This window comes from Equus caballus, chromosome 4 (genome assembly GCF_041296265.1).
Source record: "Equus caballus isolate H_3958 breed thoroughbred chromosome 4, TB-T2T, whole genome shotgun sequence".
Taxonomy (NCBI): Eukaryota; Metazoa; Chordata; class Mammalia; order Perissodactyla; family Equidae; genus Equus; species Equus caballus.
In genome coordinates, this window is record NC_091687.1 from 39932872 (window position 1) to 39950951 (window position 18080).

At 34.4% G+C, this 18080-nt stretch overlaps 1 protein-coding gene across 21 annotated transcripts in view; it reads left to right on the forward strand.

Annotated features, from left to right (window-relative positions):
- AKAP9 (A-kinase anchoring protein 9) overlaps positions 1 to 18080 on the forward strand; it is a 160361-nt gene that overhangs the window by 83849 nt on the left and 58432 nt on the right. For 11 of the 21 annotated variants that reach the window (XR_011437682.1, XR_011437683.1, XR_011437685.1 and 8 more), the window contains 5 exons: positions 1570 to 1794; positions 2930 to 3070; positions 3560 to 3663; positions 4402 to 4497; positions 6122 to 6327. Coding sequence is in view for 8 of the 21 variants with exons in the window: in XM_023638758.2 (XP_023494526.1) it covers positions 1570 to 1794; positions 2930 to 3070; positions 3560 to 3663; positions 4402 to 4497; positions 6122 to 6327 (772 nt within the window). In the remaining 13 variants the exon portion in view is untranslated. The remainder of the gene's footprint in view (positions 1 to 1569; positions 1795 to 2929; positions 3071 to 3559; positions 3664 to 4401; positions 4498 to 6121; positions 6328 to 18080) is intronic. The other 10 variants (XR_011437687.1, XR_011437688.1, XR_011437691.1 and 7 more) reach the window with 3 other exon arrangements.

The following is an 18080-nucleotide window of genomic DNA, read 5'->3' on the forward strand; positions in this document are numbered from 1 at the left end:
TACAGTATATTGGTTAGGGAATAATGACAAGAAAAAAAGTCTGTACATTTTCAGTAGAGACACAGTCATCACAGACTTTTCCATCTGCAGTTGTTGAATCTGTGGATGTGAAACCTGCAGATATGGAAGGCCAGCTGTATCAAATCTAGTCTTGACTTAAGTTTCATATTATGAATGTATTTTATTACTTGTAAAGGTATGTGAATAAATAATTTAATATTATTAAATAAAACAAGTCTGGTTCATAGTATTCTCGATTGTCTTATACACATTGTGCATGGTAAAATATCATTGTAAGTTATATTGACATTAATTTTATTTCAGTCAATTCAAGATTAATTATACTACAATTTGGCAATATGTATAAATAAAGGATTTGTTTAATTTAATATGATAACAACACAAGGAAATACCTAACTATTTAGGAAGACAATTTAAAGCATTCTACTCTGTATGCTAATTCTCTGTCTCTTTACTTATTCATTAATGGAGGATCTGTGTCTGTACCGCAACTCTTTGTGCTTTTAACAGAAAGTAATAAATCCTACTTCTTTTAAATTTATCTAAATGCAAATTTCTGATTAATGTTCAGGATAGGTTATGTCTTGTTTAGAGGCATGTTCAAAAAGTTGTCATCTCTTTATGAAGTGCAGAACTTGTGAGATATTCATGAAAACCTTTTTGATTTACCAACAACTGTTCAAGGCAGGATGATTCATTTGAGTAGTAGCTCTTCAGGAATTGAAGTCGTAGAAATCCATTAAGGAGTTGACTCCTTATCAATATGAGCTCTTATTTCCAAATAAAAATTATTGAAGATTGTCTCTTATCAAGCAGTTCTCTGTATTACCTTGATGACCACTGCATAATGTAGATAAAATAGGTAAAATTTATTGTTTTATGTTTGATTTTAAAATATAAGTATTCCATTTATATTATTTCCCCATCATAAATGTTAAGAGGAATAGTGGAGTTAGAGCTTCATTAAGAGTGGAAGAAATCTTGAGTATCTTTCTTTATTCTTCTCTCTTAGAATTAGATTACCTCTAAACCAACTGATAAAAAGCTATTTTTGCTTTTGGAGAATAACATATATAATGGTAATTAACTTCATGTTGATTTGGAATTATGATTACAACAAATATCTTTTAAATTACTTATGTTTTAGTTTAATAATGAGAATTAAAAATCAGATTCTTTAGGGGCTGGCCCAGTGGCATAGCAGTTCAGTTTGTGTGCTCCGCTTCGGCTTCCTGGGGCTCACTGGTTCAGATCTCGGGCGCAGACCTACACACCACTTATCAAGCCATGCTGTGATAGGTGTCCCACCTATAAAATAGAGGAAGATGGGCGCAGATGTTTTCTCAGAGCCAATCTTACTCAGCAAAAAGAGGAGGATTGGCGGTAGATGTTAGCTCAGGGCTAATTTCCTCAAAAAAAAAAAGAAAACTAAAAATTAGATGCTTTATGGGGTTAATAGTATAATTACTTTCATATTTGTTTAAAACACTGATGCTGACAGATTTCCACAAAATGTTTTATGGTTTTTTTTTTTTTTAACTGTTATAGATCCATGAGGAGATTTTGGTATCAAGCATGGATGCTTCTAGACAGCTAATGTTAAATGAAGAACAGTTGGAAGATATGAGGCAGGAACTTGTACGACAATACCAAGAACATCAACAGGCAACAGAACTGTTAAGGCAGGCACACATGCGCCAGATGGAGAGACAACGGGAAGACCAGGAACAACTACAAGAAGAGATTAAGAGACTGAATAAACAGTTAGCCCAGGTATGGGACCTAGAGTCCCTTTTCTCCCCAATTAAAATAGCAGTATTCTTTATACAGCCTTTTTTAAAAAGTCAAAATTATTGCCAAGGTCTGAATAAATACAAATATTTAACATCAGGAACAGACTCCACCAGCATGACAGCTTACATCTTGTTAGGGACACCTAACTCAACTTTGGAGTGCATTGTCACTTTGGAGTGCATTTTATTTATCTGCCTTTGCTGGCGCTGAAAAAGTGGCTATAAGATTGGTTTTGTTTTTTGTTTTTTTTAATCATTCCATTGACCACACATGGCAAAAGCACTTTGACAATTTTGGAAATTCTTTCTGCTGAGGTGCGGTTGATATTCATTTTTATCATATTCATTTATAGTTTTGTGAGTCCAACAATTAGCATCTCCAAGATTTACCTTTATCTGTCTTTAATCTATCTTTTTTAATCGTGAATGGAAATCTGAAGTAGTATGTTTCTGGAACTTTCTCCAGGGAAACATCTCTTCTTGATTTGAGAAATGCAAATTTATATAACGTTCTCATCCCTTTCTTGACTAAATTTACGTACTCCTTGGTATTTGGGAGCTGGATTCTTATCAATTGCTGTATATAATATACTCACAAAATCATTGTAGAAAAGCAAGAAATATTAATGTAAAAGTTCTTATAAAAACAAATTTATTCAATTTAATTTTGGAAACTTAAGCTAAAACTAGAGATAAGAAATAGAGAATTGTTGAAATATGTTCTTTCAAATATAGAATGCTAGGAAATACAGAAATATTAGGAATATAAAACATAGAAATTTAGAATAATAGGAAAAGAAAGCATATCATTTGGAAAAATTAATTTTGCTTTTCTTCATCGCATTTTGTGAATTTAAACTTCTGAATTTTCAATGCAAAATTGGCATACAAAAATAATATTAATTGAGCTGCACAGTTTCCTTAATTAGCTTTTTTTAAGTTTCAAATTTTGCATTGAACTTGATATATGCTTTTAACCCTTTATCGTGGAATATGAACCATAGATAGAACCAGGGCCTGCTGGTCCTAGGGGGTTAAAAGAAATCTGCTTAATATTTCTGCTTTTTTCTTCTATCGCAAACAATATTCTCTCATGACCTTTTTTTCTTATTTAGAGATCCTCAATAGATAATGAAAACCTGGTTTCAGAGAGAGAGAGGGTGCTTTTAGAGGAGCTGGAAGCGCTAAAGCAGCTGTCTCTAGCTGGAAGAGAGAAGCTGTGTTGTGAGCTGCGCAACAGCAGTACTCAAACACAGGTAGTATGGACTTTGGCCCACCTAGGAGCCGTGGATCAACAATGCAGTAGGATCTGTTTGTCTTTGTTCTTGGTGTGAAATGTATTTTTTATAGGTATTGAGCTTAACTTATTTGTAATTGCTTACATGTAAGGTAGGTGGAGTCAAGATGCCTTACATACCATTTAAGGTAATTTGAATCTGACATTGCTATAGTAGCAACTGCTGTTTCGCCAAGGAGCAACCTAACAAACTTTATTGTTGTACTGTAGCATGCCTTAGCTTAAACCCATTAAAAAGTTGTCTCTTTGTTCACTAGAGTGTTTTATCTTTTGTGATAATGCTAATCTCTTGATAAAATATAGTTAAATATTATTTCAAACAGTGTCTATTTTGCGAGCAGAGGTTTCTGTTTCATCTCATAACAATATAGAAGAATGACATGCTTTTTCCAAGATGACTGGTTTTCTTTCTGTCTTGTCCTCTCTACCTTTACACAAACTTAAACAGAATGGGAATGAAAACCAAGGGGAAGTTGAGGAGCAGACCTTTAAAGAAAAGGAATTAGACAGAAAACCTGAAGATGTGCCTCCTGATATTCTGTCTAATGAAAGGTATAGAGAATGTGTATTTTTTCAATACTAAGGGAATTGAAATAGTTTTTTCAATGTTATAAACATTATTTGTCCTTGTTTTCATCTTGTACATTTGTTTGTACATTGTACTCTGTATGTAAAGAATTACCAATTTTTCATCATTAAATAGACAAAACTTTAAAAATCTTTTGTATGTAAAGTAATTTTTTTACTGGATGTTCATCATATACCTAACTCAGTAAATGTTAAGGTATTATGTGGTTATTGAACCTTTCTCAATTAATTTTATTCTGCTCATGTGCCATTTTTTGTCCTAAAAAACACAGTCATACTTGTGAGTTTATTCTTTTACTGCGTGGACATGCAGTCAGTATAAGCTATGCCCTCGTTTGTTTATGATGAGAAAAAATATTGTGTGATAGTCTACATTTAGTTTCTTTCATTTTCTGCTAACCAGATGAGAACTTTTAATCCGTATCCCAGTTTTATAGAGGAATTAATTAATGATCCACTGTTAACAAAACTTTCCTTTAACTTTGATTGTGTAGAGGTTAATATAAAAATGTAAAATATTAAATAAGAATAGTTACCCCACATTAATATTAAAGACTGTAAGCAGAGTATTTTAAAATGTTTGTTCAAATGAAAATAATTTCTTTAGTTTTAAATTAAAACTAATATCTACTAACTTAATTTCCTCCTTTTCCAATCTCTGTGACTGTCCACCCTCTGTGTCCTCCTAACCTCCTTCCTCAGCTTGCATGGAGGAATTTGGCCCCTAAGATTTTGGCTTCCCCATTGGATCATCAGTATGGAGCACAGTCAGTATGGAACTCAAACAAGAAAGACAGTGTATGAAAATTAGAGTTACCATAGCAATATAAAATAAACATTTTGTTTATTTTATATTATTTACCTCTAATTGGTATATTCTTTAAATTATGCAGTGTTTAACTTTTTGGGAATTTTTGTAGTGAGTGCTGATAAAATGAGTATTCATATTTATTTATTTTTACCATCATATTAATTTTGATAATTGCTCTTACTTAGAAATAATTTCCAATTATCCTAGTCTAGGGTGTTTGGGACTGAACAAAACCTCAGAAAAAGTTAAAGAAAACTCTTGACTGACTTTCTACTAATTAAATTATTTACAGTTTTATTTTTACTATTTGTGATCTTGTAAGCAGAGAACTTGATCTAGGTACAAAAATAGAACTCTTTCACTTGGCAGATACTAAAGGGAAACTTTTCCATTTATTACCTTGTCTTAAAATAGTTATGTCATGTGCCTGTGAAAACAGATATCTTCTAACCTGATTGTTGATGATCTCCCGCCAAGTAAAGTTGAGAGAAAAAACTGTCTTGAGGCAGAGGTCCTTTACCATGAAAGTCTCTTATTTTGTCTCCATGTATTAAATAAAAAGTTTGCTGCTGTAGTACCTTTGTTGAATTAAGCTGAACTAAACAAAAAAGTTGTTTAGTTATTCAGATTAATCAGATAATCTTCTGAATCACCATTTATGGAAATATATTTCTTGACTTGGAAAGAGGTTTATGTTAAGCAAAAAAGAAAGCTTACAAAAACACTTTGTCCAGGATAATCACATTTTTGTTTCTACAATGTCTATATATTTATGAGAGACAGGGAAAAACGTCTAGAACGACAGGCATTGAAATAACAATGATTATCTCTGAGTGCTCAGATATTTTGGTAGGTGGATAGCAGTATTTTCTGATTTTTGGAGAATAAGAATGTATGACTTGTATTTTAAAAAAGAGAGACACACCATTAATTCCATTTGGTTGAAAATAGGTACCTTCTGCTGGCTGAAGTGGGATGTATGTAACTTGAGAAGTTTCTGTCTCTGGAATAGATAGAATGAAAAACGATCTCTGATATTTCCTCTGATGTTGGCAGACTGTAGAATTGTACAATAGACCTTTTTAAAAACAAGTCTGCCTGTTTTTGTAATTTAATCATCTAGATCATCACCATGAAGTTACAGAAATACTAACACATTTTTTCTATTGGAATTTGACACAAAAAAGATTAAATGCAAAACATATGAATAACCATAAATGGTTAATAACTTGCATATACATGGGTACCACCACACTTTTTAAAACTTCACTGTTGCATCTTCTTACAATTTTCTTCTAATCTGGAAGTTCTGCTAGCTTAAAACTTTAGTGATTTGATTTCTTTCAGGTCAATAAAATGCTGCACATTTTAAAAAATGTTATAGTTCACTGACTGACCAAAATTATCCCGAAGAAAACAACTTTTATATTATACTTATGAAATAAATCAAAAACAAAAATTACTTAATTTAGGTGCTATTGCATATTGTTTGAGTAGAGAGGATCATGTGATATTTTATTGTTCAAGCCAAGTATAGTGCGTTTTTTGTGGGACATAAGCAAAGTGTTTGCTTTAAAAATATTAAATTTTAACAAATGTTTCTTTATACAGGTATGCACTCCAGAAAGCTAATAACAGACTTCTAAAGATCCTCTTGGAAGTTGTAAAGACGACAGCAGCTGTTGAAGAAACAATTGGTCGCCATGTCCTTGGAATTCTAGATAGATCTAGTAAAGGCCAGTCATCTGCCAGCTTGATTTGGAGGTCGGAAGCAGAGACACCTCTAAAGTCTTGTGTCCATGAGGAACACACAGGAGGTACTAGTTTTATATGCTGTTGAAACCGTCATCATTACCTTCAATAAATTTTGCTGAGTTCAAGACACTTTGCTATGTGTTGAAAATACAGAAGAGAAAATATTAAAATATTTCCCCAAAAAAAGACCTCCAAACACAAATACATTAGAGTATTTGTCAAATACTCTCAAAACACCATTATTGTATAGCATCTGCAAGAGTGTGTCATAGAGTTGTCATTATGCGTACTCAGGGTGACTACTGTGCTACATAAGCTAGAGGCTGTTTAATTTCTCCACAAATAAAAGAAACATTCCACATCACCACTCAGGACTCTTAGCAATATCTATGAGGTGTGGGTGATATCCTGAAACCACCCTATAAATTAAAGAAAGGTTAGAAATAAAGAGCTTTTGAGAACCAAATATCTTACCTGTTGAGATGGTTAAAAGAAAGTGTATAAGAAACTCAAGGCTTAATCTTATCTTTGGACTTATCCTCTTCTGAGTCCTTTTTTCCTTTTGGAAAAGTGGTTTGAAGTAAGAGAGAATGTGTGTGGATCCAGAGGTTAGGTCCTGACAGGATGTAGCCATCTTCCTAACTCTGCCTTCTTCCAGCTATAGGGGCTGGGCTCTTTGAATTTCTTACTTTCACATTGCTGACCTCCAGTCTCTCCTGTTTTTTCAACTCCTTGCTGGAGAAGGAATCAGAAAATCAAAAGGGGGGAAAGTCTTTGTCAGATGGAGAAAGATAGGGTCTGGACTCTTGGATCAGAAGATCAAGCCTGTACTTCACTACCATTCCACACCCAAGCACTTCTCCTCAGTTAGAGGCCAATGTTCTAAAAATGCCTGTTTATGCAATTTTGGGGAGCATTCTGTTTGTTTCATGTGGAGAATGAGAAGAAATTATCCCACTTACAGAAGGTTTACTAATTACAGGTTGGCTGCTAGCATGTTTCTGAGTGCAGAGGAAAGCACTGATTTGAAATTTTAAGTAAAATTTATTTTAAAACTCCTCAGTCGAGTTCAAAGATAATTTTAAAAACTGCTTTTACTAAAATAAGAGCTGAAATAATACTGTATTTTTAAACTTCCTTTCAAATTCATTCTTTTCAAACTTAGTAGAAGTATTTTTCAAATTAATTTCGCTCTTGGTTAAGCTCTTAAGAGTGATTTTATTTCAGTATGTGAATCTTGATGTGTAGAAAAGAATTAGGTAATGTTTTCTTGGTCTTGTAAAAGTATTTATCAAATGATGCTTTTTTAAAAACAATTATTTCATAAATTATTTCCCTGGTTTCAGGGAGGGATTGTGCTGTTGTACTGTTAAGACCTAAACCATATTCAAAAGACACTCGGAGCCATGTTCTGTAGATTACAAAAATATTTTGTGCTCTTTTTGTTAGCAGTTCTCTTAGACATTTCTCAAAGTGTTTGCTAAAGTGTTCAGCAAACAACATATCTTAAAAGACAGCAAACTTGCTTCTAAAGCAGGGTTCCTGTAGTTATAAAAAGGAATAAATTGGTAATTTAACTCAAGCACTCAGGATTATATTTATCTTCCTTTTCTATGAGAAAGCAGACTTAAAAGGACATCTGATCTACTAGCCTGCTTTCTTGCAAGGTTATGTCTACATCTAATCTCAGTATGGATTAAATATGTCTATGTTGTCGACTTCTTTTCCTTTTTTTTTTTTTGAGGAAGATTAGCCCTGAGCTAACATCTGCCGCCAATCCTCCTCTTTTTGCTGAGTAAGGCTGGCCCTGAGCTAACATCTTCCTCTGCTTTACATGTGGGACGCCTACCAAAGCATGGCTTGACAAGTGGTGCCATGTCTGTACCTGGGATCCGAACCAGCGAACCCTGGGCCACCGAAGCAGAACATGCGCACTAAACCTCTGTGCCATCGGGCCAGCCCTGTCTATGTCTTCTTTTAAGATATCCGATAATGAGTAGTTTTTCAGTTATAAGCAATTTTGTCAGTTCAATTCTACAAACATTTATTGAGCAATTTCTCTATGCTCTTTGCTAATTTATAGCTATTCAGTCTAATGAAAGAGGCACTGAGAATCCTATTCAAGGCAAGATAAAGTCATAGTATTTAATATTTTACTTGAACCCACTTTATATGTATTTGAATCAGTTAGGCCTTTTAAAAATTTAACTATTCAACTGTTAGCTGATTCTGAAAGAATATTAAGATACAAGAAGAAAAATCCACAGTTAAGAAATATAGTGTACAGAATATTATAGCAGAGATAAGAATTTTGCTGGTATTAGCATCATTGGTTATAATGTGCACTTTTCCATTTGATTGCTCAGTCTACGTTTTTGTGTTTGGCAATGATATGCTGGTCTTACCAGTATCATTTGGGGACACTTATCAGATCCATTTTGCATGTTGAAGAAAATGTTGAATTAATAGAATTTATAATTTAAAACTTTGAATTTTCTCATAAACTTTGAAGAAAATACTTTAAAATGTTCATGCTCTTTAATCTGATTTGAAGCAACTTTTGCTTTTCAGTTTTTGTATATGACTTTTTGTTGTAGGTAGCACTTGTGATCTATTTTCAGCCCTCAAGCCTGAACTTGTTTAGATTTTAAACATGTATGGACTTGTTAACTCTAAAAAAAATAAATAATTGATTTGCTAATGTTTGCTTCCTCATAAGAGTAACCTAGTTTGCGAAATTGAAGAGAAATTTTGAGTCAATGTGAACTCACTTGAACTTGAGTCAATATTAGACTGGTTCATAAAAATGAGTTCCCCCAGGAGGTGTTGAAAGAAAATTTCCTTGAGGCATGTGCTGTGATGGTTTCGCAGTAGAATACTTACCTGTCTCTTAGGAGGCCAGAGGCTGAATCTCATTTGGTGCAGCTTCCTTTTGGAGCAGTGTGATGTTATAGGCAGAATGCTGGATTAGTAATGAGGAGGCCCTTGATTCTTGTTCCCGCTCACTGTGACCTTGGGCAGATGTCTCAGTCTCCCAGAGCTTCAGTTCAGTTTACGTATCTGTCAGGGACTAGAGTCTGTGGTTTCTAGTTGGAGCCGTAGAGATTTTCAGAAGGCCATTGGGGTAAGGGAATGCACTGCTGTATATCACCTGCTTTAACCTGAGAAACATTGCTGTCTATATGGAATGAACATGGAATAATCCAAAGCAAATGACCAAAGAACTTTGAATAAACATCATCTGCTGTGTTTAAGACATAGATCTGAGTGGTTTACCAATCTGAAATCATAATTCTGTTCACCAAACTGGCCATTCTGAAATTTCTATTGGCATGTTATGAAATTGCCCTGCCAACTTAGGTTTTTCTCTGGTACCCCCTAAAGACTAGTTATCCTAAATACAGTGTAAGCTTGATGTCTGTCTCATTCCTTTATTTCACTGAAATAAAAAAAGTTCTGTTTCTTTATTGGAACATATTCAAATTTGTTTTTGTTTGTCTGGTTATATCTTTAAAATGTTATCAACAAAATACATTAAGCTAGTTGACATCTTCTTTTCTAGATACTTTAATGTCTGTTTTTTTCATTAGCTATCTAAAAAAATTAATAGTGGCACTTTTCATAATTAATTTTTTATTGAGGTAGCAGTTTATAACATATATAAATTTCAGATGTACATCATTATATATTGCCTTTCTGGGTAGACTACATCATGGTCACCACCCAAAGTGTAGTTGACTTCTGTCACCGTACAAATGTGCCCTTTTACCTCTTGGCCCTCCCTCCTCCCCCCTTCCCCTCTGGTCACCACCAGTCTGTTCTCTGTGTGTGTTTGTTGTTGTGTTTTTGTATCTTCCACATATGAGTGAAATCATATGGTATTTGTCTTTCTCCATCTGACTTAATTTTGCTTTGCATAGTACCTTCAAGGTTCATCCGTGTTGTTGCAAATGGCAAGATTTCATCTTTTTTTTTATGACTAAGTAATATTCCATTGTTTATATATACCACATCTTTATCTGTTCATCTGTCAGTGGATACTTAGATTGTGTCCAAGTCGTGGCTATTGTAAATAATGCTACAGTGAACATAGGGGTGCAGAAATCTTTTTGAGTTAGTGTTTTCCTGTTCTTTGGATAAATACCCAGAAGTGGAATAGCTAGATCATATAGTAGTTCTATTTTTACTTTTTATTTTTTAAGATTTTGTTTTTTTCCTTTTTCTCCCCAAAGCCCCCTGGTACATAGTTGTATATTCTTAATTGTGGGTCCTTCTAGTTGTGGCATGTGGAATGCTGCCTCAGCGTGGCTTGATGAGCAGTGCCATGTACGCGCCCAGGATTTGAACAGACATAATACTGGGCCACCTACAGCAGAGTGCACGAACTTAACCACTCAGCCACGGGGCCAGCCCCCCTATTTTTATTTTTTGAGGAATCTCTATACTGTTTTCCATGGTGACTGCACCAGTTTACATTCCCACCAGCAGTGTGTGAGGGTTCCCTTTTCTCCACATCCTTTCCACCACTCGTTATTTCTTGTCATTTTAATAATAGCCATTCTGATGGGTGTGAGATGACATCTCATTGTGATTTTGATTTGTATTTCCCTAATAATTAGTGATATTGAACATCTATTCATGTGCTTCTTGGCCATCTGTATATCTTCTTTGGAAAAATGTTCAGATCCTCTACTCAGTTTTTGATGAGGTTGTTCATTTTCTTGTTGTTGAGTTGTATGAATTCTTTATATATTTTGGATATTAACCCCTTATCAGATGTATGATTTGCAAATATCTTCTCCAACTTGGTAGGTTGTCTTTTCATTTTGTTGATGGTTTCTTTTGCCATGCAGAAACTTTGTAATTTGATGTAGTCCCAATTGTTTATTTTTTCTTTTGTTTCCCTCACCTGAGGAGACATATTCAAAAAGATACTGCTAAGATGTCAGAGTGTCCTGCCAATGTTTTCTTCCAGAAGTTTTATGGTTTCAGGTCTTTTATTCAAGTCTTTAATCCATTTTGAGTTAATTTTTGTGTATAGTGTAAGATAGTGGTATAGTTTCACTTTTTTTGCTTGGGGCTGTCCAGTTTTCCCAACACCATTTATTGAAGAGACTTTCCTTTCTCTATTATATGTTCTTGGCTCCTTTCTCAAAAATTAGCTGTCCACAAATGTGTGGATTTATTTCTGGGCTCTAAGTTCTGTTCCATTAATCTGTGTGTCTGTTTTTCTGCCAGTACCATGCTGTTTTGATTACTGCCACTTTGTAGTATACTTTGAAATTAGGAGTGTGATACCTTCAGCTTTGTTCTTTTTTCTCAGGATCGCTTTGGCTATTCAGGATTTTTTGTTCTATACAAATTTTAGGATTCTTTGTTGTAATTCCGTGAGGAATGTCATTGGGATTCTCATTGGGATTGCATTGATTCTGTAGATTGCTTTAGGTAATATGGACATTTTAACTGTTAATTCTTCTAGTCCATGAGCACAGAATATTTTTCCATTTCTCTGTGTCATCTTCGATTTCTTTCACTGTTTTATAATTTTCAGTGTAAGGGTCTTTCACCTCCTTGGTGAAATTTATTCCTAGGTATTATTTTGTTTTGATTGTAAATGGGAATGTATTTTTGATTTCTCTTTCTGCTGTTTTGTTGTTAGTGTATAGAAACAACTGATGTTTTCTATGTTGATTTTATACCTTGCAACTTGACTGTATTCATTTATTATTTTTAATAGTTTTTTTTTTGGTGGATTTTTAGGGTTTTCTGTATATAAAGTCATATCATCTGCAAATAGTGACAGTTTCACTTCTTTCTTTCCAATTTGGATCCTTTTTATTTCTTTTTCTTGCCTAATTGCTCTGGCTAGGATTTTTAGCATGCAGTTGAGTAAGAGTGGTGAAAGTGAGCATCCTCATTTTATTCCTTTTCTCAGAGGGATAGCTTTCAGTTTTTCACTGTTGAGTATGATGTTAGCTGTGGGTTTGTCTTACATGGTCTTTATTATGTTAAGGTACTTTCCTTCTATACCCATTTTATTGAGAATTTTTATTATGATTGAATGCTTTCTCTGCATCTATTGAGATGATCATGTGATTTTTATTCTTCATTTTGTTAATGTGATGTATCACTGATTGATTTGTGTGTGTTGAACCATCCCTGTATCCCTGGAGTAAATCCAACTTGATCATAGTGTATGATATTTTTAAAGTATTGCATTTGATTTGCTAATATTTTTTTGAGGATTTTTCCATCTATATTCATCAGTGATGTTGGCCTATAATTTTCTTTTTTTTTGTGTTGTCTTTGTCTAGTTTTGGTATCAGGATAATGTTGACCTTGTAGAATGAGTTAGGAAGCGTCCCCTCCTCTTCAATTTTTGGAAAAGTTTGAGAAGGATAGGTATTAAATCTTCTTTGAATGTTTGACAGAATTCACCAGGGAAGCCATCTTGTCCTGGACTTCTGTTCTTTCAAAGGCTTTTGATTACTGTTTTCCCATCTCCTTACTAGTGATTGGTCTGTTCAGATTCTCTAATTCTTCTTGATTCAGTTTTGGAATGTTGTATGATTCTGAGAATTTATCCATTTCTTCTAGATCATCCAATTTGTTGGTGTATTGCTTTTCAAGTATTCTTTTATAATCCTTTATATTTCTGTGGGATCAGTTGTAATGTGTCCTCTTTTGTTTCTGATTTTATTTATTTCGGCCTTCTCTTTTTTTTTTGAGGTAGGTTAGCCCTGAGCTAACATCTGCCACCAGTCCTCCTCTTTTTGCTGAGGAAGGCTGGCCCTGAGCTAACATCTGTGCCCATCTTCCTCTACTTTATATGTGGGACGCCTACCACAGCATGGCTTGCCAAGTGGTGCCATGTCCACACCTGGGATCCAAACCAGCGGACCCTGGGCCACCAAAGCAGAGCATGTGCACTAACTGCTGTGTCACTGGGCCAGCCCCTAGCCTTCTCTTTTTTCTTAGTGAAGCCTAGCTAAAGATTTGTCAATTTGGTTTCTCTTTTCAAAGAACCAACTCTTAGTTTCATTGCTCTTTTCTATTGTTTTTTTTTCTGTCTATTTCATTCATTTCTGCTCTTTTATTCTTTCTTTCCTTCTACTGACTTTGGACTTCATTTGTTTTTCTTTTTCTAGTTCCTTTAGGTGTAATGTTAGATTGTTTATTTGAGATTTTTTTTGTTTCTTAAAGTAGGCTTGTATTGCTATAAATTTCCCTCTTAGTACTGCTTTTGCTCTATCCCGTAGATTTTGCTATGTTGAATTTTCATTTTCATTTGTCTCAAGGTATTTGTGATTTCTCCTTTGATTGTTTTCATTGACCAAGCCAGCCAAGCCACTTGTCAGTAGCTTTTTTAAGCTATTTTGTTTTATAATATCCTCTGTATTTTGTGCTTGCCATTTGCTCCCATGTAGTTATACACCATCTTCAGTCTTTTTGTCACAATTGATTCCTTCTCTATACTCCAAAATATGCCGATAGCTTCATAATAACAACAAAAAAATAGTGTGTTGGTTTTTCTCAACTTTTCTTCCCCTCAGGGTAACCTTGATAAGCTCTAGAGATGAGACTGCCTCCTACTTCCTTCTACCAGCTTTGGTTTCTGTTCCTACAGTACCAAGCTACTCTCTCAAAGGACAACAGTGACATCCCAGTTGTCAAATTCAATAGAATCTTCTCAGTCCTTGTCCTATTTGACTTTCTAGACAGCTAAGATTATTGAAGTTTACCTTTTTGAGATGTTTTCTCGTCTTTCTCTGATTTTTTTTCTTACACAGGTTCTTTTGTGAGCTCATTATGTACAGAGACTCCAGCTTTGTCCTCCTTCTCTCATTAAATACTACTCCTAAAACAAATGTATCCATTTTCAAGGTTTTGACTCTCACCTTTCTACAAATGCCTCCTAAGTTTCTGCAGGCCCAAACTTCCAAAAGTTGACTCATTTCCTCCACATAGCCCATTAACATTTTAGACTCATCATTTACATGCCTGCTGTGTATGTTTTCTCCTAATTTTTTAATAGATTCTCTTAATGACTCTTCTGTCATCTAGAATTATCTAAGCTGGAAACCCAGAGTCATCTTTTACTGCTTTTTTTCTCCCTTATCTTACACATTGTCTTCTCCAACCTGTGCCCAACCCCCTTGTATCTGATTTCATGTCTTCAGCACTTCTCAACTGGACAGTTGGAAGTAGCCTTCTAACCAGCCTCTTCTTCTCCAGCCATTCTTCTGCATTGCTTCAATTTGCTTCCTGATCCATAGATTGGATACTGTCTTCCTGCTAACAAAATGATTTACTTGCCCATTTTTATAGCAAAAACTCCATGTTTCCTATAAAATTTAAGATCATTCACAACTCGGTTCCAGCCTACTTTCCAGCTGCCTTCCTTCAGCTCTCTGCCCTACCTCATCCTCACTTCTCCACATTCTTTGACTCCATAAAGCCTTCACTTCCCGTCATATCAGACTATTCTCTTTTCTCAGATTTGTCGAACTCTCTGTCTCCATTGTAAAGAAATGTCACTAGAATGCACTTAATTCCTCAGATAAAAATGCTATATAGCACAGATATTTTTAGTCTTTTTAAACACCAATTATAAAGTATTGCTATATCCTGCTTCCGTAGCAGTCTTTAAAAATACCATTTATTTTCTAGACTACATTAATTTTATTTGGTAACTGTAATATACATTGTACTGTACTTTATCTGAATTCATTTTGAGTTCTGAGATCATTTTGAACTCATGAATATTTATAATGTATTAATACCTGTTATCAAGACATTGTTTTGAATATATGTACTAATATAAGTAAATACCAGTCGAGTTGTCTGTTTTTAATTTTGAGAATAAAAATACGCAGTGAAAATTCTCTTAGCTGCTACACTAAGAATTAGATAAACCTATGTAATAGCAAACATTTAAAATCATTTCCTAGAATGTAGTTTTGGATTCTTCAGCCAGTGACTTATACAGAGGAGATGCTTAGTGAATATTGAATTCTGCTAAATTCAAATCCTGTATCTGAAACTGCATCTGATATCATTACTACGTTAGATTGAGAGAACTCCACGTGGCACCAGCTACTTTAGCCAGACGTTTTAATCAGTAGCTCTATTCTCCCAGGTGACTGTATCAAACTGAATGTTTATTCAAAGTACTTTGGAAATTAAAGTTTCTTCTGCTTTTGTTAACTTTATACAGTTACTGATAGGAGATATGTATTACATGTATTAAAGGAATAGGTAATTCCTCTTCAGGAAATTTCATTGTTGGGTCGTATCATGCTGCCACAGATGAATACTGTATTCCATGGCAGTGATGAATAACCTGTAATGAATAACCTAAACTTATTCCAGCTTAGAGAAAACACTTCCAAAGTTTATCTTCTGCCCATGTAAACTCAGTTTTCTTTAGATAAGAAATAAGAACACTGTGGATACATGACTCTGTAGTTAAATTAGAACTCCTCATCAGTCTAACTTCTTTCCAGTATACCTCTTACAAAAGCAGCAAGCCGCAAAATGACCTTAGTCCCTTGTACTATCTAGCCAGAGTAGGTGATGTTGCCCAGTGTAGTGCTCAGAAATCAAAAGATCTGTGTCAGACAAAATTAAGCACTTCTATTCTTATTTTTTTTCATTAATTTTATTTTTTATTGCAGTAACATTGGTTTATAACATTATAAATTTCAAGTGTACGTCATTATATTTTGATTTCTGTGTAGATTACACCATGTTCTCCACCCAAAGACTAATTACAATCCATCACCACACACGTGTGCCTAATCACCCCTTTCACTCTCCTCCCTGCCCCCTTCCCCTCTGGTAACCACCAATCCAATCTCTGTCTCTATGTGATTGTTTGTTGTTGTTGTTTATCTTCTATTTATGAGTGAGATCATAAATAGGTGGTATTTGACTTTCTCCTTCTGACTTATTTCACTTAGCATAATACCCTCAAGATCCATCCATGTTGTCACAAATGGTCAGATTTCATTGTTTTTTTTTTATGACTGAGTAGTATTCCATTGTGTATATATACCATATCTTCTTTATCCATTTGTCCCTTGATGGGCACTAGGTTGCTTCCAAGTCTTGACTATTGTGACTTATGCTGCAGTGAACATAGGGGTGCATCTGTCTTTATGCATTTGTATTTTCATGTTCTTTGGATAATATGCAGCAGTGGAATAGCTGGATCTTATGGTAGTTCTATTCTTAATCTTTTGAGGAATCTCCATAGTGTTTTCCATAATGGCTGCACCAGTTTACATTCCCACTAGCCATGTATGGCAGTTCCCTTTTCTCCACATCTTCTCCAACACTTGTTATTTCCTGTCCCTTTAATTATAGCCATTCTGATGGGCATGAGGTGATATCTCATTGTAGTTTTGATTTTATTTCCCTGATAATTAGTGATGTTGAACATCTTTTCATGTGCCTGTTAGCTCTTTGGAGAAATATCTCTTCAGATCTTTTGCCCATTTTTTAATTGGGTTGTTAGTGTTTTTGTTGTTGATATGTATGAATTCTTTTTGTATTTTGGATATTAAGCCCTTATCAGGTTTGAAAATATCTTCTCCCAATTCTTAGGTTGTTTTTTTGTTTTGTTGATGGTTTCCTTTGCTGTGCAGAAGCTTTTTAGTTTGATGTAGTCCCATTTATTTTTTCTGTTTCCCTTCCCCAGTCAGACATGGTACTTGAAAATATGCTGCTAAGACCAGTCTCAAAGAGTGTACTGCCTGTGTTTTCTTCTAGAAGTTTCATGGTTTCAGGTCTTACATTCAAGTCTTTAACCCATTTTGAGTTAATTTTTGTGTATGGTATAAGATGATGGTCAACTTTTATTCTTTTGCATGTGGCTGTCCAGTTTTCCCAACACCATTTATTGAAGAGACTCTCTCCCTTCTCCATTGTTTATTCCTGGCTCCCTTGTCAAAAATTAGCTGTCCATAGATGTATGGGTTTATTTCTGGGCTTTTGGTTCTGTTCCATTTATCTGTATGTCTGTTTCTGTGCCAGTACCATGCTGTTTTGATTGGCATCACTTTGTAGTTTATTTTGATCTCAGGGAATGTGATACCTCCAGCTTTGTCTTTTTTCTCAGGATTCTTTTGGCTATTCAGGGTCTTTTGTTGTTCCATAAAAATTTTAAGATTCTTTGTTGTATTTCTGTGAAAAATGCCCTGGGAACTTTGATAGGGATTTCGTTGAATCTGTAGATTGCCTTAGAAAGTATGGACTTTTTAACAATGTTAATTCTTCCAATCCAAGAGCATGGAATAGCTTTCCATTTCTTTGTGTCTTCTTCAATTTCTTTCAACAACGTTTTATAGTTTTCAGTGTACTTCTGTTCTTCCATACACCTGGAGCATCCCACTGCGAAGTGTTTGTCTTTTCCTGTTGTTGTTGACGTATGTATTTTCTCATTATGCTGTATGTAAAATCCTTGAGGATAGGAAACAGATCTTGCCACCTGTATGTCTCCATTACTTAAACCCTACATAGTGGGCACTTGGTAAGTTTCTCTTGGAAGTTGTTTTTAAAAATTTTATCAAAGAAAAAATAGTAAATAACCGAAATATTTTCTGCAAAGCTTTGTTAACATAGCATCATTCTTATTCTTACACCTGCTTGGTTATCAAATAATATTACATTCTGTATTTGCTTATTTCATTTGTTTTGTTGCAGTGTTGTTATTAAAAGATGTAGTTTCAATGATTTGAAGTTTTAATTTGATATTATTTTATAACCTCTTTTTACTATAATTATTAATTATAATTGATTTATGCCTTTAAAA